Here is a 23,779-nt window from a genome sequence, read left to right on the forward strand (position 1 = left end):
AGGCAACAAACTTGAATAAAACCAGAAGAGAATTTTGCCGGTAAATAAGTTTCTCTCGAATGATATTCGACAAGACTATTTCACAAGACAATTAATGCACCATATCAACGAAACATAATCTTTATTTATTTGTTAACAATATTAACACGTTCAGCCCCGGGTGGCATCAATATGATGCCTCACTAAATAGTACCCTTGGGACAGTGAGGCATCACTCTAAAGCCATACTACAGTTTTGTATTTAGGACACCGTGGCATCACCTGTGTCCCCACAGCTATATAAATTACATTGTAAGTTGGACAGGGTGGTCCAAGGAGCAAAATAATATTTCCTGATCGGATGTGAGACGGTTTTTACGAAAGATATGGAAATTATAAAACTTTATGAAAAAAATAAAAGATTTTATTCAGAATGTGCAGCACTATGTGTTGAGCTTCCTTCCGTCCCAATTCATTCTTCATTCTGACGTGGCAAACCACACATCTGTTTTTTCTTCCTTCTACAAGCTCATGACTGACATCGGTGATATCGTTGATATTAGTTTCAATAGGGGACATTTCACCCAGTAGTTCTATAGCGACTTCTGTTTTGAATTCTGTTATAGTCAATTTAGTTTGTGTAACCTGTGTATATACAATATGAGCATTCACCAAGGCACTACCAAACAATAATTCTGTATCTAATTTCCTGTACCATTTATTTTCTCGTCTCTAGCAATGTGAATACGCTTTTTTCTCGTCTGAGAGATCAATAAAGGATTTTGAATCATTGTAATCAACAATCAACAATCATTTTGGGCTTTTCAATTTCTTTGCCTTTGTGTAGACGTTTCAATATTTCATCCCCATGGTTTGTACTAATCATCAAGACATCCCTTTTGTCACACTATTTTAACATTACAACTCCGGAATTACTTTGTAAGGCAATTTTTTAATTTTTTTTTTAAATTTTTTTCTTGACAACCTCGGCACAATTCATTTTTTTGTTTGACCGAACAGTGCCTACAAAGTGAGTTGTACGGCTGAGCAGTGTATGAGCAAGAGCGACGCTTGTATACGACCACTATTTAACAACCCTTCCATAAGTGATAGAACAACAGATAAAGAGGCATTTTGACCACCCTGACTATCTTTTTTATAGTAAATTTTGAGGTCATAAGTGTAGTCGCTTTCTAAGCAAAGCTTATATAATTTGATACCAAATTTGTGTTTTTTATTTTTGATATATTGCTTGAATTTCAAGCAACCACGATAAGGTACCATCGTCTCCTCAATACAGACATTTTCTCCTGGAGTAATAATTTGCTGAAATCTAGAAATAAGTTTTTGAACCAACGGAGATATTTTGTGAAGCCGATCAAAATCTGGTGAGTTTGGTTGTGGCGCTGTTTCATTATTGTTGAAATGAATATTTGAAAGTAATTGCTCAAAACGATTTCTAGACATTATGTGTCTTATATTGGTAACAAATAAGTAATTTCTGCTCCAATAGTCGCGTAATCGTGGTGCTTTTAGCAATCCCATCCATATAGTTACCCAAAGAATATTTCCGTTTCTTTTCTTGTAGTTGGTATCCAACGTTTACATTTAGATTTGGCTACAACAGGTCGGCTATCTGGGCTGAATGTGTTAAATGTACAATTATTATAAGCTTAGATAAGGTGTTAATTCTTAGTGGACAGAACCAAGATCATCCATTCAAGAAGATTCATCCTTCCAGTTGGGGTGAACGGTAAGAAAGAGTCTGTCTGATAAAATCTTTGGTCCCCTTTTTTCCATTAATTTTAAAAATAATCTAACTGGGCATAAATTTTCGTTTGACGAATTTCTTACCAGCCATTTGCTGCTTGCCAAACTTTTCGAACCACCTTGATTTGTTTTGGAAAAAATGTTGTTGTATTCAATTCGGCCCGTAAGTTCTCTCATAACATCAAATTTTTTCTGGAAAAAGTTAATCTTGCAGTTTATGGCATCATTGCCTTTCCAAGCAAGTTCAAATGAGCAAAGGTGAAAAAACTTTTTTGTGCTCCATCGGGGGTTTCCTCGTCATAGCTTTGGATGATTTTTAATAATAGTTCTTCAGTGAATAATGCTTTTGAACTGAATTTTTTTTTCCTTGAACACTTTCAAGCTGCCTCCACTTGGTATCTCTGGCCAATCTTGTACATTTGAAAGATATATCTGTGAAAGCGTTGATTTTTATGCCGTACTTCGTGAAATATTTTTCTTGTACCATTTTTGCTGTAGTATTCCACATTGATTTTATAGACGACTCTTTAAAGTCTTTGCCATTGCTTTTTTTCATGTTAAAGGCATAATCCTCGAGCATTTTTGCTAGTTCTGTTATGGTAGTACATCTTTCAAGCGTAAAATTTCTCACTCTTAGGAACCCTGAAAATTGTGTCCAAATAGAGCTTCTGGACCTCTGCGTGTTCAATGGAACATTTTCCGAGGCAAATTTTTTGATTTCTTCACCTGACTGGCATCGAAATCTTGATTTTTCGTCTGGGTTCATTATATCTGTCGAAAATTGATTACAGCTCAATGACGTTTGTCAAACTGACAATAATAGAATTACCACACCACACCATATCTTCGTGACAGATCTGTCATAAGTTTGTCGCTGAGAAATCACAGGCAGAAAGGAGTTTTGTCAGTAGGAGACGTGGCGTTTCTATGATATTTTATCAGTTAAAAATAGTCTAGTAAAATAGTCATTATTAGAAAATTATCAATAAACTGTCATATGTTTTCTTTCCAGGTGACTTGATGGATGAAGAACAAGTCCTAGATTTCCTTACCAGCTTAGAAGCAATGGACCTACCTGATCGAATTGAAGAAGTCAATGCCAGAATTTTGGATAAAATTGTAGAAGACACTGACTTCGTTGCTGTTTTGTTTTGTAAGTAGCATAACTCATTTACCTAAAAACTTCTAATTAATTAATCAGCATTTAGCGACATGTATGTGCTAACAGATATATGTCCAAGGAGATAGAAGCTAACAATTTCAAGAATCACTCGATAGATCGTAGTGTTAATATGTTTTTAACGAATTTTTTTATTAACCAATCTTTTACATTCAATATTTTAAATAAATAAAATTCAAAACATAAAGATACAGGTACCTAAGAATATCATTTCCGCAAAAGCTTTCATCTCATTTCTTTGGTTTCAAGATATTTATTCTAAAGTTGCGGTTTTCTTATAGTTCTTGATTTTTTTTACAATAAAACATACGTCTTTAACTATTTTTTTACATATTTATTGTATTGTTATCTTTATAACAATTACACTAAAATCTAATCTAAATTTTTAGATATTCGGAAAAACTTTGTGTATTTTGTTCTTTCGACAAGGTAACACTTAAAGCTTCTATCCATTTCTGTGAAAAATATCTACTTTTTTAGTCTCCTCACTTCTATTCCTTAATTCTTTCTTCTTCTTCTTGATTATATGAGTAAAATTTTCATTGTGTACAAACCAACACTCAACATCGTAAATACAGACAGATATCACGGCGTTTTAAAATAGGTCAGCTATATTCAGTTTATCACAACACACTATATTTTATGTGTAGACTGAAAAGTATTAATATTTTTAGATGTAATAAACTAAGGAACCAATGTCAACATACAGGGGTTTTTAAAAGAGAGATTTGACAAATGTTCTCTTATGTTTTATTTGTAAGATCAAAAAATTAGATTAGAACTTTAAAAAATATGATATAAAAAGAAGAACACAATTAAAGATATCAAAAATAAAAGGTTGAAATCAGTGTCAAAGGATTACGTAATACAAATTGACATAAATATTATCTACCAAATATGAGCAGAAGGATAAAGAACGAAAATCTTTGTTAGGCCCATACCAAGTCTTTATTTGGTAATTTTTCTGGTCTAGTTAGTAAAATCCTAAGAATCAAGATGTCCAGTTGGTCGGCAGCCAAAACGTTTGTATTATAAGAAGAAGAAAAAGAAGTTTGCTCCTCAGTTGATTTGTGTTTCGAAGTTTTTCTTTATTTCAGTTTTAAGTCCCTAATTTCCTCAAAGTTCTCTTAATTTCTTGAGTCCCCTCAAAGCTTTGATGTCATATCTTTATAATTGTTTCTGAAATCGTTATAATTGTATTAATTTTCCTCTAAAATTGAGAGCCGATGTCTGCTCAAGGACATGCGGCGGCTCACGTCACGTGAAATTGTGAAAGCGTTTATTGGTTATAAAATAATCGATTTCTCACTTCCATCATCATCATTCTGGCTTTACAATCCTGCATAAGTCCTAGCCTCCTCAAGAATTTCTCCCCAGTGTTCCCTATTCATCACCTTTCTCCGCTAAACACGTATTCCCATATTTCTCATGTCTTCAACGATGTTATCAAGGAACCTTGTTTTGGGTCTTCCTCTTCTTCCCTGACCAATGGGTCTATCCAGAAGCGTTCTTCTTCTGTCATTCTGTTCCATCCATAGACTCGCCTTAGTACTTTTCTTTCGAAAAATTCTAAGATATAATAATAATAGTAGTCTCCCGTTTTATACCGCTCGCGGCTTTGGGAGTATAGCAGGGTAGTCTGCTATATCTAGGGAATACGGTATACAAGGAAGGTAACATGGCCAGTGCTACGCTTCAATCGCCTATTATTACCCCTGGTTTTACCCAAGGTACTCATTTTATTCAGGCTAAGTCGACCTATAGACATTTTTAAAAATGTCTAGTTGTTCTTGCCGGCGGTAGGATTCGAACTCCGGACCACCGGCATGCGAGGCAAGCATCCTACCACTCGCGCTACGCAGGCCCTCAAAATTCTAAGATATTTTCATTATTTTTCATGTTAGATGCTATCTTGCTACATTGGAATAGGCCCCCGTACGGACTATGGGAATTAAAGTAAATGGTCAACCAAACAATAATATATGGTTCCTAGATAACACTACTATAAAAGAGTATAGTCCTGGGCCTGGGTGACTTTAATGCTAAAGCAGAAGATTTAGTAATATCAGACATGAATCCAAGGTTTAATAAATTCTGCTCCTCGAAGGAATTGGGAATAGATAATACCATTTTCAATCGTTAATCACGACAAAAATACATATTACTTGAAAATACAAGAGAACAAAACATAGTTACATAGTAATCAACAGAGCAATACGTACCAAACAACTATGAGATGTTAAGAGTATATTTCCAGTAAATACGGAGTCATCATTGCTCAGTAATGGGTAAGATCTGTTATAATTTTTGTAGTAATAATTATTACATATATATATATATTTAGGGATTCTACAGTATTCACTGCCTTCCCTCGCTCAACCATTTCCATCTCTCTCTGTTGTTCCATTCTCCATCGTTTAGTCCTCTCTTACTCATGGCGTCGTCTACTTCGTTCCTCCAGGATTTTCGGGGTCGTCCTCTTCTCCTCCTTCCTATGGGGCTCCATTCGGTTATTCTCTTTATCCATCTGCTGTCGCTAGTTCTTCTTACATGTCCATACCACTTTAGTCTTTTTTGTTCTATATATGTTAGTATGTCTGTTTCTATTGATGTTCTTTGCTTTATTTCGTCATTACTTCTCCTATCCATTCTTGTTACTCTGCAGCATCATCGCAGGCATTCCATCTCTGTTGCTACTATCTTACTGCTGTTTTTATTGTTTATGATCCAATTTTCAGCCCCATATGTCATAATACTTCGCACTAATGTTTTATAAATCTGCGTTTTTGTCTTCATATTTAGGTGTCTATCCCACCATACTGAGTTAAGTTGTCGGATTGCTGTTCTTGTTTGTCCTAATCTTTGTGTAATTTCTTCCTCTGTTGTTGCCTTTTTCGTGATTATAAACCCCAGGTATTTGAATTTATCCTTTCCTTTGATTGTTACGTTGTCATCAATCTGTAGATCTTCTATGTCTTCTTCACTTGTAGATAGGTACTCTGTTTTCGCGAGGTTAATATCTAGGCCAGCCTTGGTATATTCTTCTTGTAGTTTCTTCATCATGTAGCTGAGGTCGTCTTGGTCTTGTGCAATCACTACTTGATCGTCTGCAAAACTTAACGTATATAGGTATTCGTTCCGTACCGGTACTCCCATGCCTTCGCATTTTCTTTTCCATGTAGTCAAGGCTTTCTCCAAGTATATTTTGAATAGGGTTGGAGATGTGGAACAACCCTGCAGGAGCCCTTTTGTTGTGGTGAAGTCTCCTATGATTCTTGTTCCCATTTTAATATTTTCTTTATACAGAGCTTTTGTAGCTTCTATAAGTTCCGTCTGTATTTCTAATTTGTACATTGCCTCCCATAGTTCTGACCTTGGTACAGAGTCATACGCCTTTCTCAGGTCCACAAATGCCAAGTGTATATCTCTATTTTTTGCTTTTTTCTTTTCCAACAGTTGTTCCAGTGTGTATATGTGGTCTATGCATGATCTTCCTGCCGTGAAGCCTGCCTGATCCTCCCCGATTTTGCCTTTTATCGCTTGCTCTATCTTTTCTCGCAGTATCTTCCCATATAATCTTCCTATTGATGATATTACGCTTCTTCCTCTGTAGTTTTCGCATCGTTTTCTATCTCCTTTCTTAAATATAGATGTCATATATGCCACCGTCCATTCCTTTGGGAGCTGTTCTCCATTTATGGCTTTCTGAAATATCCATTGTATCATCCGGTGTAATTTTTTTGATCCGTATTTTATAAGCTTAGGTGAGATGCCTCCAGGTCCCGGTGCTTTCTTATTTTTGATTGCTTTTATGGCCGTTCTCGTTTCCCTATCTGTTATTTCTATTTCTTGTTGTGGGAATCTGCTTCGTCTTCGCCTGTTTTCTTTTCTAATGAATTGTGGTCTCTTGTAGTAATCCTTCCATTCTTTGTCCTGTATATTTCCCAATTTAATTTTTTCTTTTGAGTTTTGTTTCAATCCTCTCAGTACTTTCCATGACTGCGAAGTTCTTGTACCTCCTATATATGTTTCAATATTTGAGCAGATTCTTTCCCATTCTTCATTCTTTTGCTGTGTTATTTGTTTTTTCACTTCTATCTTTTTCTCTATATTCTTTATAAACTTCATCGTTGTTTGTAGTCAGCCATTTTCTGTATAGTTGCTTTTTTTCTTCAATTATTCTTTTTGTTGGTTCATTTATTTCATGATAGTGCTGTTTATTTGTTATATGTTCTTTTTCCCCAAGGGCTTCGAATGCTGCTTGCTTTATACTCGCCTTTATATGCTCGTATATTTCTTCGATGTTGCCGTATCTAAATTCTATTAATTTTTGGTCTAGACGTTGTTGGTATAGTTCTCTTATTGATTGTTCTTTGAGTAGTTCTATATTGTATTGTTTTTCTCTTATAGTGTTCAACGGTTCTTCTGTGGAGGGGGTCTTGTTATGTTTCCAATTAATGCCCATTTTTGCTGTCAGTAGTCTATGGTCCGTTCTACATTCTGCTCCTCTTTTGACTCGCACATCTTTGATCTTTATTGTGGTATCTTGTTTGATTATTATGTAGTCTATTATCAATTTCAGCTTTCGTGTTTCTTGCGTCCATGTATATTTATGAATATTTTTATGTCTGAAGAGTCCGTTGGTGATTTTTAGGTTGTTTAGTTCGCATAATTCAATCAGACGTTCTCCGTTATCGTTTTGTTCATCCTCTCCAAATCTCCCCACTACTTTATCTTTCCTTAGGGTTCTGCCGTTAAGGTCTCCTGTTATAATTATCTCCACGTTCTTTTTAATTAGCTCTATTTGATTTTGGAGTTGTTCCTTTACCGTATATGTCTATATGCATTTTAATTATTCTCTTGATTGGTTCCCATGTTCTAACCCTGTTCTTTCACTTATTTTTTTGATTAATATTCCCACTCCTGCCTTTGCTCTACATTCTTTATTAACTCCGCTCCAGCAGTGGATATGGTCTTCTATTGTTTCCGTTCCATTTCCTTTCTTTTTGGTTTCTGTTGTTACTAGTATATCGATGTTGCTTTCTTTAAACTTTTTGATCACTTCCGTCGCCTTTTTGTTTCATCCTTGCATATTCCATGTTGCACATATAACATTGCCTGCCCCCCCCCCCCCCCCGTATCCGATGGGGCTCCCTCTATCAGAGGTGTGTCCTCAGACACCCTGTGTGGAAATCAGAGGAGATTTCCACCCGGGGATGTGTTTCCGTATTTGGCTTTTTCATCTTGCGATTTTCGTTCTTCTTACCCTTATGTTTTTCTGTGTGTTAGGTTGCTAATTCCTAACGCCACAACCCCCGTTTGGAGGACCTTTTCTTCAGCCGCCCATTCTGGATCAGACGCTGTTGGTTCTTCCGCCCTCTCGACCATTGTGACTTTTCCAGCCATCCTCTGCTCTCGAGACCGTTGACCGGTTTTCACCTGTACCCCAGGCAGGGACCCTCACAGGGTGCTATCAGCCGGGTCAGCTGAACCCTGGGTTTTTTTTAGAGGTGTTACTCCTCTATCCCTCCTCTTTTATCCGGGCTTGGGACTGGCTGCATCGGTTATAGAGCTACTCAATTCATCCCCACACCAATTCAGGCAGAGTTGTAATTATTACAACTAACAATATAAAGAAAAATTAAATAAAAAGATTATAAGAAGAAGACAGCCATATTGGATAAAAAATCTTATATATCTAGAACAAGAAATCAGATTTAGAATAGAACAAGCGAAAAACTTCTTTCTTTAACATATCTTCCAAATAAAGAAAATATATTTTAAAAACCCCTGTAAGTTGTCTTCTTCAAACGTTTCAATTAAAAATTCATGTTCTAATGTTGTTCATAATCCATTTAACCACTCGCTTACTATACACAGGTCCAGATGCAGACAAATGCGAAAAACTGGCAAGCAGTAAGTAAACACTCTTGAATTTCATCCATTTTTTTCTACAGCTTTCTATTTTTAAATCAGTATATTTGGTTTGTATCCTTAGACGAACATTGAGGCATTGTATTTTATAGAGTTTATTCGTTATTTATTTCAGCAGTAATTTGTCTATTGTTTTATTCATACTGGAATGGTTTTAAAAAGTACCTAAATCTATATGTAACGATATCAATAAAAATGTAGTTGATTAAATTAAAGTTGAGAACTACAGTCTCAGTTGTATACTACTGTTTTTAGTAAATCGAATAAAATCCTACTAAAAAAAAAATGAAAAAAAAACGAAGAAGGAAACTTTAAAAATATGTAAATGAAGATTTAGCTTTAAAAGTCCTTAAAACGTTAGAAAAGATAGCGCAATTCATAAAAGTTAATAAATTTGAATAACTAGTTCATGTCGGGTGTTGCTTTCTGCACATACGATGACATCTATACTAACATACGAGGCCATCAGAAAGGCAGGTTTTATTTAAAAAAATAAAATGTATAACAAAAATAACATACATACAGAAGAAGATATATACATTTAATTCTAATAAATTATTTATACCTACAAGTTAAAATATGCGTGATAGAGATACAAAACCAGCCTTCTCTTCTTTGTCAAACATTTTCCATCCACTCCTGAATGTAGGTATCTCCCAATTGCTTCCATCTTTCTCTATCTTGCGCCAATTTGAGGTCTTCCCATGCTTCTTGTTGTCGTCCTTGGTCTCCATTTGTAATTTCTTCCACAATATCCCTAATCTTCGTTCTACGTCTTATCTCGGTGTTTCTAATCTTGTCTCTCAGTGATATTCCAAGCATGATTCGTTCCATTGCTCTTTACGTTGTTTCTAATTTTTTAGCAGATTTTTTGGTAAGGGCTACTGTCTTCAAGCCGTAGGTACAAACTAATAGTATGCATGTGTTATACACCTTTTTCTTTTAGTTTTCAGTTTTAAGTTTACAGGAATGGAGGTGTTTTTCAAGATATATGCTAGTTTGCTGAAAGCGCCCCATGCCAGTTGTATTCTTCTTTTAATTTCAGCATCTTGATTTGGTTTTCTTAGTTTGATGACATGACCTAGATATACATAATGTTCAAAATTTTCTATGGTATGATTTTGTATTGTTATATTTGTCTGCTCTCGGCTCAGTATTTTTGTTTTACTGTAGTTCATTTTTAAGCCTACCGCTCCTGAATCTGCATTTAATTGTTGTAACATATCATTTGGTTCTTGGATATTATCGCCTTTTAAAACTATGTCATCTGTGAATCTCAAGTATTTTAAGTATGATCGGTCGACGTTGATACCCTTGTTGTTCCATTCTAGTTTCTTAAAAATGTCTTCTAGAGCAAGGGAAACAGTTTGGGAGAGATGGAGTCTCCTTGTCTTACTCTCCGTTGTAGTCTTATGGGATCAGTTTTTGTGCTTTCGTCCAGCTTTATCTACATGGTGGCATTTTCATATATTATGTTTTTAATTATGTTAGTGTATCTTGAATCTATACGTGCATTTTCTAGAGATTCAAGCACTGCCCATAATTCGATGGAATCGAATGCTTTATGGAAATCGACGAACTCAGTGTCTATCAGTGTTCTTACGGTGTGCAAGTGGTCTATGGTACTAAAATATTTTCTGAATCCTGCCTGCTCGATAGGTTGATAGAAATCGAGCTTATGTGTTAGGCGGTTGGTTATGATTTTAGTTAGTAATTTATGCAGATGTGATAGCAAGGATATTAGTCGGTAATTCTCGATGTTTGCTTTGGCTCCTTTCTTGAATGGTAGAATGACTTCAGTGTTGTACCATTCTTGAGGAATCTTTCCTTTATCAATTACTTTATTAAATAAAATATTTAATACCTGTTCCATTTTTCTGCCACCAATTTTCAACATTTCAACTGTAATTTTATCCTCTCCCGCACATATATTCGTGATTATTAGTGAACAAAACCAGTACTTATTCATAACCCAGATTGTTTTATAAAAGGTGAATAAAGTAGCGTAAAAAACAGCTGTTTTCGAAAACTAAATGTTATGATACAAACTTAAGATATCTACAGTGTGTCAATTTTAAAACTTACAATGGGCTATATCTCAAGACCAAAAGTTGATATCGAAAAATGCTTGAAACCGTTTCTAGTATAGTAAAGGGGAACTAAAATGACATGAAAGAGAACTCGCCCCCATCAACCCCCTAGGCCCGCTCACCACAACCAAAAAAGTTTAAATTGCAAACCCGTTTTGTACGGGTAAAACTTACGTAATTTCAACACCTTTCTAACCGACTTATGTGAAAGTCCTGTCATTGCAGATATTTGACGTGTTCATGCAGTAGGCTCTATTGCAAAATGTTCAAGAACCTCAATTTGGGATGCTTCATTCAGTAATCTTGGGGCATCTTGTTTTGCAAAACCGGCAAATTAAGTTTTTATTTAAAAAAAAATGGACAAAAGATAATGTTTGCCTCTTCTAACATGGATTCTACAGTAATTCAACAATAATGTACTAACTTCGATTTAAATTGTAGAACCATTTAAAACATTTTTAAAACCATATCCACTTTGCTTTGCATATTTATGAATTTTATACATTTATATAATCAAGTATTAGTAGTATTTTGGTATATCATATAAGTGTTCAGCTTCATTGTAGGATTTGCGCTACAGCATCAGGAATTGATTGAAAAGCACAGTATAATAGTATATACAACCAAAAGAGTATAGATCAGTCAAAAACCAAACCTAATATTTTATATTTTTGCAGATAAACCCGAGTGTAAAAAATGTTCCAAGGTGTTGCAAGAGCTTGAGAATATCGACGACGAAGCAGATCAATTGGGCATCGGTTTTGTTAAAATCAATGACGAAAGCTTGGCCGAAGAATACAACTTGGGTGCGCTTCCTGCTCTTGTATATTACAGACACCAAATTCCAATCATCTATGAAGGTAAGCTCTTTTGCTTTAGTTTTTTTTTATAGATTTTTTTATGTAAAAATGTATTTTGTATTTTTTTGCATTGCTTCTTTTAATAATATTAATTTTCAAAGATTAATCAGAGTAAAAGTTGTTCTGGATCTAAAACTAGAGAAAGAATAAAATTAATCACAAAACCAACAATAACCAGTATAAATATTAACAATTTAAAAGAAAACTCAGATCACTATCAAACGACAATTGATGAAAGATTACATGACAAAATTGACACCTCTCAACAACAAAATGAACATAGTTAATTGTCTAATAAAACCAAAATAATGCTAAAACAAAGAAAAGAAATGGGAGTAAGTATCAACTTACAGAGAATATAATACCCAGAAGTTTGTAAGACAATAGGGAAAGTAGTAAGAAATGCATAAGAAAATACAATGAAAGACTGGTAGAAAATGCAATCGAAAACAGAAAAAACTATAAGAAAACAAGAAAGTTAGTCATTGGGAAGTAGCAAATCGTTGTTCTAACAAACGAAAACATTAGACCACTGGAATACAGCAAACCTAATTCTCATTCATAAGAAAGGTCACATAAATTGTCAAGAATTTCTCACAGAAATTGTCAAGAAGCGTAAAACTTCTTATCTTGGACACATATTTAGACACGACAGGTATAACTTCCTTCAGCTTATTATAGAAGGGAAAATAGAAGGCACACGCGGCCCAGGTAGACGACAAATTGATTGATTGATTGAAGTTGGACAGGATTAGACTTTCAAAGTTTAAGAAGGAAAGCTCAAAATAGAGAACTTTGCAGAGGTCATCGAAAACTTTCGCTAAGAAGACATCACCTAAAGGAGAAAAAAGAAGGTAGCAAAGAGAATATTAAAGACTACAGCAATAATATAAAAGATATTTATAAAGATCATCAATAACAGATTAACAAATGCATGACATGCTGCACAGCCAAGAGACAAGCTGGCTTTAGAAGTGGATTCAGTACCCTGAATCATATCCATATGCTTCGAGAACTAATGAGTAGAGCTAAAGAATATAAAATACCACTAGCAATAACCTTTAAAGGTTTCGAGAAGGCTTTCGATTCTATATATCCCAAGGTAGTAAAGTCAATGGAGCTATGCATGCTAAGCACTCCTCCGTGACATTTATGTGGAAGAACTGACAATAGATGGTCCACTAGAATTACACTGTGATATCCAAGAGACGTAAAGAGACCTAGAAGACGTCCAAACAAGATGGGACTATGATATATGGGAGTATACTATGTAAGAGGGGCTGCACCATAATAGGTAGAATAAGCTGAGAATGATGATGATGATGATGATATATGTATATTGCAGAAGTACTGGATTTTCTTATTTAAAAATTTATTTTGTATTTTTTTGTATTGATTTTATTTTTTGCCCCAGAATTTGATAATCAAAAAATGATTATCAGAGGATCACTTGATCAAGGAATTGTCAGGGGATTGAACAGGTTACATAAAACAGTACAAGCTGATAGATTAAATTTGTATGAGCTAGCCAAGTAAACTAGACAAGATCATTTTCATTCTAAAAACTAGGTCTATGACCGACCTGTCATAAAGCCAGCTTCTTTTTTCTACCGTTTTGGCATACTAAGGACCACAAAAATTTTTATGTAACCCATGACTTAACTTTCCTTCTCTGCAAGTAAGTTTTTATTTGAATGGAACGTTTCTTTTGCCTTCCTTGTGACTATTTGCTAGCGGAACGAAGAGCTGTGGTAGTGAGAGGATAAGGTTCTTAGTAGATTTCAACTTGTCTTTGAGACTTTGACGATCTTGGAGGTCACCAGGTAGAATTTCCGCTTGTTGCGAGTGTTTTTTAAGCTTTGCTTTCCCATTTTGTATAAGATGATGATCTTGAGATTGGAAAGTGAATGCAATAGGTAGTCCAAAGCTTTAATACCTATTGGTTTAAATTATTTTCTATTTATTTTAATTATATTTCAAAATTAGTTGGCACTTTATAGATAGACTGTATCTTAAAAAGCTACTCCCCTTCTTCTTTTTAAAGTTCGATTTTCTATCGAAGATTGGAAATCATTATGGGTTTGTGGATCTTCCTTGTCTTTGATATATATTTCTTCATTCATCCTGGTCTAGTTGGTCTTCATTTGATGGTTTTATTTGTAGATATTAATTTTTTCTTCTGTAGTTAACACATTTTTCAGAACTTTGTAAACTTTTTTCAACTTTTAATTTTTTCTTTTATTCCTCTTACTAAATATCCCGCATTTTTATAATTCTTTCTCCTAGAAAACTTTTAAAGACTTTTCATCTTAGACAAGCTGTAGAACTAAATGTTTTATTTTTATTAAAGAATTAAAACAGTGATTGAATTTAGTCATTATACCCATATACCTCATTTTAACCAAATAACCACATGTTTTGTTTTTATTCTAGGTGAACTCACTAGAGAAGATGATGTATTAGAATGGTTAGTACAACATAAAAGTACAGGGGATGAAGATGATACTATCGAAGACGTGACTCTAAAAACTCTTTCCACTCTTATATCTAGTGTGGATCACTTAGCTGTGCTTTTCTGTAAGTATTTATTTATATGACTAGAGATTTTGCTCATCACCATGCGACGGGGATTCCAATCAATTATCACCTACAATCACGCCACACAATGTTTTCTGGAATCCTCCTATTTAAGACTAGAACTCCAACAAAATAATATTTTAGTCTGTTGTACAACTTTCATACAAAATAAGTCACTTTTGGAGAGTTGCTGAACTTTTTGCGTAAAGTCGTCTTATGAAATCGATCTATATACAAAAACCAGCACAATTTCTAGTTTGGCAATTCATTTGTTGGGAAAGCTCGAGTTTTACCAATCACCAAATTTGCAGCCAATTTTTTAGGATTAACATACTTTCAAAAGAATTAAAAATTAAATTTTTAAAATAATACACTTCTTACATGCAACGGCCGGTCTTTCTACCTACAGTACAATCTTTGAAGAACAGACTAAATGTATATTAAATTACTATATTTTTACCTATATTTATTTTATTGTATTGTTTTAGATGATCACGGATCCGAAGAATCTACCAAAGTTCTTGACGACCTGGAGCACATCGACGACGATTGTGACAAATACGGCATCCAGTTTGTCAAAATAGACGACACTAACGCCGTCAAAGAATACGGATTGGACTCACTGCCTACGCTTGTATACTTCGAAAAAGGAATTCCCAACATTTACGACGGAGATCTGGAAGAGGAGACCGAAATTCTGGAATGGTTGGTTGAACAGCTGGAGAAAGACGAAATTGAGGATGTCACTGATGAAATGTTAGATAAGTTGATACATGAGAGCAAGTTTTTGGCTGTACTATTTTGTAAGTAAATAGAATTTTATTAATTACTTTAGTTTTTTAGTGGTTTATTTGATAATGAGCGGAGAAGACCACATCAATCATTATCTTTCTAGTTCTTGTTCATCATTCTTTATAAAAGAATTTTCCATACACTTTTTAGGTCTACAAAAAACTATTTAGATCAAATTATAACTGACTCTAATGTTTTTTAGATGATGACGACGACAAAAAATCACAAAAAGTCCTCAACGAACTTGAAAACATCGACGACGAATGCGACCAGCTTGGCATCGTTTTCGTGAAAATTGACAACGATGACGAAGCTAAGGAATACGGTATCGAAAAGATACCTGCTCTCGTTTACTTCGAACAGGGAATTCCCACGATTTACGAAGGAAATCTCGAAGATGAAGAGAAAGTTCTCAAATGGTTAGATCACCAGGTTAAACATGACGAAATTGAGGATGTTACCGACGAAATGTTGGATCTGTTGATCAAAAGAAAGACCCATGTAGCCGTTTTGTTCTGTAAGTATTGTATTTTTTATACTTTTATAATTAAGTGTAGGTATTGTATTTTTACTAGGTATATACTTAAATTTTTTAACTTTTAGATAATATTTAAATATTTTATAACTTTGTATGAATTCACTCTCATTATATACTATTATATTTTTACAGATGACAAAGGCCAAAAGAAAAGCCAGAAAGTCCTAGCAGAATTGGAAAACATCGACGACGAATGCGATACCAACAACATAGCATTTGTCAAAATTGACAATCCAGATGAGGCCAAAGAATACGGTATCGACACGATTCCTAGTTTGGTACTCTTCGAAAAACGTATTCCCCATTTGTACGAAGGTGATTTGACCAAAGAAGAAGAGCTGTTGGGTTGGTTGTTGCACCAGAAAAGGCACAGTGAGATTCCAGATGTCACTGATGAAATGATGGAATTGCTGATCAATTCTGAGAAATACCTAGCTGTACTATTCTGTAAGTATGGCAATTATACGATCATATCTCCTTAAGAATCATTACTGAAAAATTCAAAATTCATTAGCTGTTAGTTTGGTCCTATTTGGAGGTTTAGTCCTTCTTCTTTCTATTTTGGTTACAATTTATTGTGTGTTGCAACTGATTTCGCTATCTGTCTCCATGTCTTTTAATTTTTACATTTTTTTGTCTTCTTCTTTACTTGCTATCTCCACAACGGAGGTTGGCAATCATCATGGCTATTCTGATCTTAGATGCTGCCGCTCTGAATATTCGATTGATGTGCACCCGTGCCATTCCCTCAAATTACACAACCATGAGATTATTCTCCTTCCTACACGTCTCTTGACCTTGATTTTCCCTTGTATAATTTTTTTTACCATTGATTTGTTTTCATGTTTTCATGTCATTTTCCATGTCTTTCTACCACCTTGTTCTGGTTCTCTCTTGGCTTCTTCGTTGTATTTGCTTCCATCTTTTTTGATCATTTCGTTTGCCGGTCTTCTGGCGATGTGTCCTTTGTATCTGTAGCCTAACAAACTCCGTCTAGCTCCACCGCAGAATTGAAAATGGTGCCCCCTTTAAAATTGCAATTCTCAAACCTTTTAATAATCACGTACAAAGTATTATCAACTATAATCGTGATCATAAAAAGTCGGGAGACCGGAAAGGATTAAGTTTGTGTTTTGTAAAACATATTGCGTATATACGCGTAAAATAATATAACAATAACATATTTTTACTTATATTAGACAAGATGGGTCCCCTAATATATTGGGGCTCCCCACAAGCTTCATGCAGGAGCCTCTGTTACGCCTCTGCTTTTTATTCCAACGTTATGATTTATTCGCACAGTAATTCCCAATAAAAATGGTCTTCTTCTTCTTCCTTCTTGTATATAGGCTTTAAAGCCTGTTTCTTCTTTAAAATTAGCCTCCTAACTTGTTTAAATTATTCCACCATCTTTTTCTTGGTCTTCCAATACTTCTTTGTTCATTTGGTAACTTATCTCGTGCTATGCGTACTATCCTATCCTTTGCCATTGTCCTGATGTGTTCGTTTCACTCCTGTTTCCGTTTTGTCACCCATCCATTTAAGTCTTTTATATTGCATGCTGTTCTTATGTTTTTGCTTCTCTCCGTATCCAACAGACTTTGTACTGATATTTGTCGAAGTACTTTCATCTCTGTTATTTCTAGTGGTCGTCTCGATTCAGATGTGTCAGGTCTTGTCTTCCCGCGTATGTTAATATAGATCTAACTGCTGCTTTATAGATTCTTGTTTTTTTGTCTTGTCTTAGATGTTTATTCTTCCAGATTGATTTAATCATTTAATCTTTGGAGCTCGTCTTCTGTCTTGGCGATTAGTGCGGCGTCGTCTGCATAGCATAATATTTAGATTTCTTTGTTCCTCATTCTGTAACCATGACCTTTACATACTGCTTGTATTATTTCATCCATTATTATATTAAAGAAAAGTGGGCTTAACGAGTCACTTTTCTGTGATTTGTCTTAGTACAAATGGTATCTACGCAGGATCTTCTAGATTTTTATCCTTATTGTTTATCTTATAAAGTTGTTAGTTTATTGATTTTGTTGGTTAGGACTTTTGTGGTAAGCTTAAGTGCGGTGTTCAGTAGATGTATACCTCTATAATTGTTGGGGTCTTCTTTATCTCCTTTCTTGAACATTGGTATCATTATCCTGTTTCTCCATGCTTCTGGTATCTTGCAGCGCAATATTAGTTTTTTTTTTAAGTTTTGTCATCTCTAGGGTAAACTTTCTCCTCCATATTTTAGAAACTCGTTGGGTATTCCGTCTGATTGTGGTGACTTTCTATTTTTGAGTGAATTTATTGTTATTTCAACTTCCTGAAAACTGATTTCTATTTCGTGTCTTAATTGAGGTACGTTATTGTATTGATTATTATTTTCCTTTCCTTAAAACAGTTCCGTCAGGTATATTTTCCATTCGTTTGCAAGAATGTTATTGTATTTCTTCAATTCTGCCATTTCTTTCAACTGACATATTTTCTTCTCATTATGATTTGTTTTTTGGTGTATGTTGATAAATATATTTTATTTTTAGACGACAAAGACGACAAACAAGACATAAGAGTATTAAATGAGCTAGAAAATATCGATGACGATCTAGAAAAAGAAGGAATCACTATGATCAGAATTGATAACGACGCAGAAGCCAAAGAGTTCGGTATTGATCACTTGCCAACTTTGATCTACTTCGAAGATAAAATCCCATCTTTATATGAAGGTGATTTAATGAATGAAGATGAGGTATTAAAATGGTTGATTGAACAGAAACAAACAGCAACTATAGAGGAAGTGACTGATGAGATTCTTGAGGATCTGATCCAGGAGCATGAGTATGTAGTTGTTTATTTCAGTGGAAATTGCGAAGAAGGTCAACAATGTGATGATATCTTAAAAGAATTGGAAAACATCGATGACGAATTGGACGAAACTGGTATCATATTCGTCACTACAGAAGACTTGGTCGTCGCCAAAAAATACAACATCAAAACGTATCCCAAGCTCGTATTCTTCAGAAACAAAGAACCTTTGGTGTACACAGGTGATATTGAAGATGAAGATGAAGTTCTTGCTTGGTTAACCGATGAGGATACTTTAGAAATACCAGACAGAATTGAGGAAGTGAACTCCAAGATGTTGGATAAAATCCTTGGGGAAAATGAACATGTAGTTGTTTACTTTTGTGAGTACATACTTTTAATACATTTAACTGCGATAAATAATTTATTATTGTTCGACTCTTTTAGACAAAGAAGGCGATAAGAGGTCTCAAAAGATCCTACAAGAGCTAGAAAACATCGACGACGAATGTGAGGACAAAGACATAGATTTCGTGAAAATCTCAGACGATGGCATCCAGAAAGAATATGATCTCCCATCTCTACCAGCTGTTGTGTTCTATAGAAATAGATTTAGAGAAATTTACACGGGTGACTTGATGCACGAAGAAGCCATTTTGGATTGGGTCTTGAACCTGAGAGACTCCGATCCGGACGTTATCGAAAATGTGGACAGGAAAACTTTACAGGTAGGTAGGTATTTATTATTCATAATAATAATTAATAAAAAGCATAAGATAAGTACTTTACAGACCCATTATATTAGTAGTAGCTTTAAAGCATGTTAATACATTCCTAGGTACAGAGGTTTAGGCTATTTTTTGACAATAGAAACGGAGTTACTATTATCACTAGAATAAAGGTGCTTTTTATAATTTCCCATCTATTGCAGGTCATCGATTCAAATACTTGTGATTGACCTACAGTTGCATTCCAGTAAAGTCTCTATGATAGTAATTTCACCAATAACATAAATATTACAATTTCTATGAATTGCTCCATTTCGTTTTTGGTAATATTGGCAGGTTTTTTTATGCTATCCTGCAAAGCTTTTATGTTTGATTGTTCAACAATCATTTTTTTTTGTGTTGACAATTCTATTTATACCAGAGCAAATCAGTGGCGCATCCAGCGGGGTTTTGGGGTTAAACCCCCCATCCCCAGGATCCTATTTCGACACTGTTACTGACACATTTTAAGGACTCAAAATGGAGGTAACATCATAAAAAAAATTTCGGTGATCAGCCAAAACCCCCCCAGAGGCAAATTCTAGGTGCGCTACTGGAGCAAATAGGTATATTTTCATCCAAATTCCTTTGTTCATTGCTATGACTATCATCAGACTGGAACTGACGACATCGAGGAATATACTCATCATCGGAATCTGAACCTATTTCGTCTTCACTTAGTTCTCCATTAAAAGTAATATACGATTATGAGCCATAAAACTTCCCAGGATCCATTCTGAAAACAAAAAAGATCATATTTTTTTTAAATACGGATTTATACCAATTTAGACGGAACGCGTACGAAACCATATATGGTTTGATAATAAATGACATCAAAAAGCTATGTAATAATGTGAAACTCGATGTAGAAAAATATTTATACAAGAAAAAATAACACTTTCCCAAAAAACAATTTTCTAACAAATAAATTTACCATTTCGATAAAAATCGCTTCAAATTGGAATCATACATAAGATACCGTTCCTTCCCTAAACGTGTACAAACCATTGAGGTTATAACGATCTTTCTCTTGACTGGTAGGCAACCAAACATACAGATGCGTAGTATAATGAGTACTAGCTATGATGTAGTCAACATTTTCGATGGGTGGTGAATATTATGCATACTACAACACTTTGAAATTTTGAAACCATAAAAGGTTTCGTATGCGGTAGACGGTTAAATAAAATGGAAACGTCCAGTATGTAACACAGTGTGTGAAAAAATTACAAATAGATAATAATAATCACAAAACTTATGTGGACTAAACTTTGAGTAAATTATTTTTTTTATTAAAGGTACTCATAAACGACGTTGAACATCTAGCTGTCTTATTCTATAGCGATGACTGCGAGGACTGCAAACAAATCCTAGAAGAACTCGAAACCATCGACGATGACACTGACAAACACGACATACAATTTGTCAAATCCATGGATGCCAAATTGGCATCCGAAATCGGCATTTTCAGTTTTCCTGCTTTGGTTTACTATGAAACTGGGGTTCCAATCATGTATGACGGTAAGCGAGCCTTTTCAGTAATTAATAATTTGCAAAATACAATTGAATGAACTTTATTTTTATATTTTTATATAATGGCAAACGTAACAGTACGTAGCAATTTATTAAAAATATTTGACAATTGAATTCAAGTACAAACATTTCGTTAAACTTAAATAATTTAAGTTTTAATTAAAATTCAGTGTTAAAAAAAGCAATTTTATATAAATATAGTCATAATCATACATTTAGTTTTCTTCAAATAGCTCGTATTCATAACAGATTCGTTAAGGCATTACAATACGTTTTGTAAATCCTTGTTGTCATCCTTTTATTATTACTGTATCATCTGCAAAACTGAGTTGTACAATTGATAGATACATTTTGAGAGCGCTTCTTTAAATGTACACTGTATACATTGAAGAGTAGTGGGGACAACAAGCAACCCTGTCGGACTCCTTTATGTATTTTGATTTTCGGAGTGTTCTGGTTGACAACTCTTACCTTAGCAGTTCATATAGATTAGATTTAATTTTCATATCATGACTGTCAATATTTTCGCTTTTTAATATATCCACAAGCTCTTTATGTTGAACCTTATCAAATGCCTTTCCAAAGTTTACAAAACAGTACCTACGTGTCCTGATCCATATCCATGCATCTCTGGGCCTTTATATTCAAGGGGAATAAAGTATCTTTTGTGGCCATACGATTTCTAAACCCAAATTCTGTGTTCCTAATTTCACATTCAAGAGATTTAACAATTCATCTGTATATTATTTTTAAAAATGTTTAAGTGAGTAACTCAGGTGATCTAAGCAGGTTTTGGCACTTGATTTGTGTGAATTGCTACAAAGATCGATTGCAGTGTTGTCTGAAGATTGTGGAAGTCTGATATATTAGATTAAAGAGTTCAACCATTAAATCAATAATAGCTTCATCAATGAGTTTTAATAATTCGATGAGCATATCTCGTCCAGTAGTTTTGCCATCTTTTGTGTTTTTGATGGCATAGATAATCTGTTCTCGTAATATTGATGGCACTATGGTTTCTAATGACAGTTTTTTTCTTTCATCATTGAATAATTATTGGATGTAATTAATTGGTCCAATGACATAATATCTCCTTCATATTAGTAAATATATCCCCAGTAGAATTTAGAGATAGATAAGAAAATATTCGTTTTGTGCTATTTTTGAAACCTGTTGTGTAAATTTCTTTGATTATTTTTTGTGTAAATTCTCAGGTGACTTACGAGCTGGTAATAGGAAAAAGGTATTTCTCACTATCATGTCAAATTTCTAACATAACTCTTCCTCTTATTTTTAGTTCTCTAGACTTTATGTGTTTGCCAGGATTTGCTGTTTTGGTCTTTTGTGCTTCCATCGATGGAACGCATCATATCTTATTATCTCTTGCAAGATCGGGCTTGGATAATTCTCTATTTCTGCAAACCTAATTCTGGCTTTTTCTGCCATTTTATCTATCACCCTTATTTATTGCAGTTCTCTAAACAAAAAGCATTAAGAGACGTATCTGGGTACATTTGCCGCTTCTCCAAGGATGTTATTGTTGGCTGCTTGTATTTTCTTTTTATTTGAATTGCTTATGTGTCCCCATGCGAGAGATGTGAGATTATGTGATTATTGGAAGTATGATGCTGTTTATCAGTCTCATTTTCGTCTTTACGCGCAGTTTGCTTTTTCTACCTGTGAGCCGTCTTATTACTGCTCTGGCTGTTGGATGTTTTTTGGATGGTTATGTCCACGTGTTGCGTGAAGGTTAAGCCTTGAGCTAAGAGGAACAGCTGTTCCTCTGGGGTTTCTCTTTTCTTTTTAAATTTTATTGGTTGTATATGTTCTGAATTGATTGCTATTTTCCATTGGATACACCATTCTTCAATGTTATCCAATGCTCTCTGTAGATAGTTGACCGCTACTTCTAAATTTCTGTGTTCGGCCGCAATCGCTGTGTCGTCTGCATAAAGGCTGAGTAGTGTTTCTGGTGATCTTGGAACATCTGCGGTATATATTGTGTACAGTAGGGGTGAGAGGACCGCTCCCTGAGGCACTCCAGCCTCCGGAGCTCCATGCTTTGGTTGCATATTAAGCTCTTGTCACTCTACTAAACATATCTGACAATCATCACATAATTGTCCTTATTTTGTGCACATCACAATGCAGATACACTATGACATGATTTATTAATCTCTATGAATTTTATATAAGCGTTTTTTTTAATAATGAATGATATAGGTAAAATATAAAATAATAAAGAAATAGATTTGTGTAATGTAAAAACAACGTAATGAAGCATTTAAGATGTGTACTTGAGTTCAGTTGTTACATTTATCTACACAATGCTGTCGAGTTTAAATTTTGCCATGTTATAGGGGACCTTTTAAACGAGGACAAAGTTTTGGAATGGCTTATAGACCAAAAAAGTAAGAATAAACGAATTTAAGTACTTTTAATTTGTAACGTCATCAATATTTAGTCTAAATCGTAATGGATTTTTTTCTAAAACAACTTATCAAAATATTTAATAAAAAAAATCAATTTGAAAATAAAAACATTGGCTTAATACATGCGAGGATATGCGGGGTGTGTTGCATGTGTCGGCTGCATGTTGCTGTAATTCTCTAGGTGATGATGATGACGACGATGATGATGACGACGATGATGACGACGACGACGAGGATGACGATGATGATGATGACAACAATACTACTGAAGATGATGACGACGACGATGATGAAGATGACGATGATGACGACGATGACGATGATGACGGTGCTAGCGATCTTAACTTAAAAATCTTAAAAGGATCAAAATCAGGTAAAAGTGGGCCCTCTAGGTTCACTTATATAAAAATATCTTTCGGTATTGTCCAAGTCAAATAAATAAATACAAAAAAACAATAAAATCATATTGAAAAACTTACTTAATTCAGTATTAGGTATTTTTGCCAATTGACAATATTATCACACCAAAAG

The 23,779-nt window shown here is 34.5% G+C and overlaps 1 protein-coding gene across 6 annotated transcripts in view; it reads left to right on the forward strand.

The window, feature by feature from the left end:
* Positions 1 to 23,779, forward strand: part of hlk (hulk) — a 93,867-nt gene that overhangs the window by 28,157 nt on the left and 41,931 nt on the right. For 3 of the 6 annotated variants that reach the window (XR_011951313.1, XM_072535894.1, XM_072535896.1), the window contains exons 3-12: positions 2,762 to 2,902; positions 8,810 to 8,845; positions 11,631 to 11,813; positions 14,247 to 14,390; positions 14,879 to 15,193; positions 15,385 to 15,699; positions 15,853 to 16,167; positions 18,255 to 18,899; positions 18,964 to 19,244; positions 20,582 to 20,804. Coding sequence is in view for 5 of the 6 variants with exons in the window: in XM_072535894.1 (XP_072391995.1) it covers positions 2,762 to 2,902; positions 8,810 to 8,845; positions 11,631 to 11,813; positions 14,247 to 14,390; positions 14,879 to 15,193; positions 15,385 to 15,699; positions 15,853 to 16,167; positions 18,255 to 18,899; positions 18,964 to 19,244; positions 20,582 to 20,804 (2,598 nt within the window). In the remaining variant the exon portion in view is untranslated. Of the gene's footprint in view, positions 1 to 2,761; positions 2,903 to 8,809; positions 8,846 to 11,630; positions 11,814 to 14,246; positions 14,391 to 14,878; positions 15,194 to 15,384; positions 15,700 to 15,852; positions 16,168 to 18,254; positions 18,900 to 18,963; positions 19,245 to 20,581; positions 20,805 to 23,176; positions 23,228 to 23,429; positions 23,622 to 23,779 lie in introns of all 6 variants that reach the window. The other 3 variants (XM_072535895.1, XM_072535897.1, XM_072535899.1) reach the window with 2 other exon arrangements.

The sequence above is a fragment of the Diabrotica undecimpunctata genome, chromosome 6 (genome assembly GCF_040954645.1).
Source record: "Diabrotica undecimpunctata isolate CICGRU chromosome 6, icDiaUnde3, whole genome shotgun sequence".
In the NCBI taxonomy this organism is placed as follows: Eukaryota; Metazoa; Arthropoda; class Insecta; order Coleoptera; family Chrysomelidae; genus Diabrotica; species Diabrotica undecimpunctata.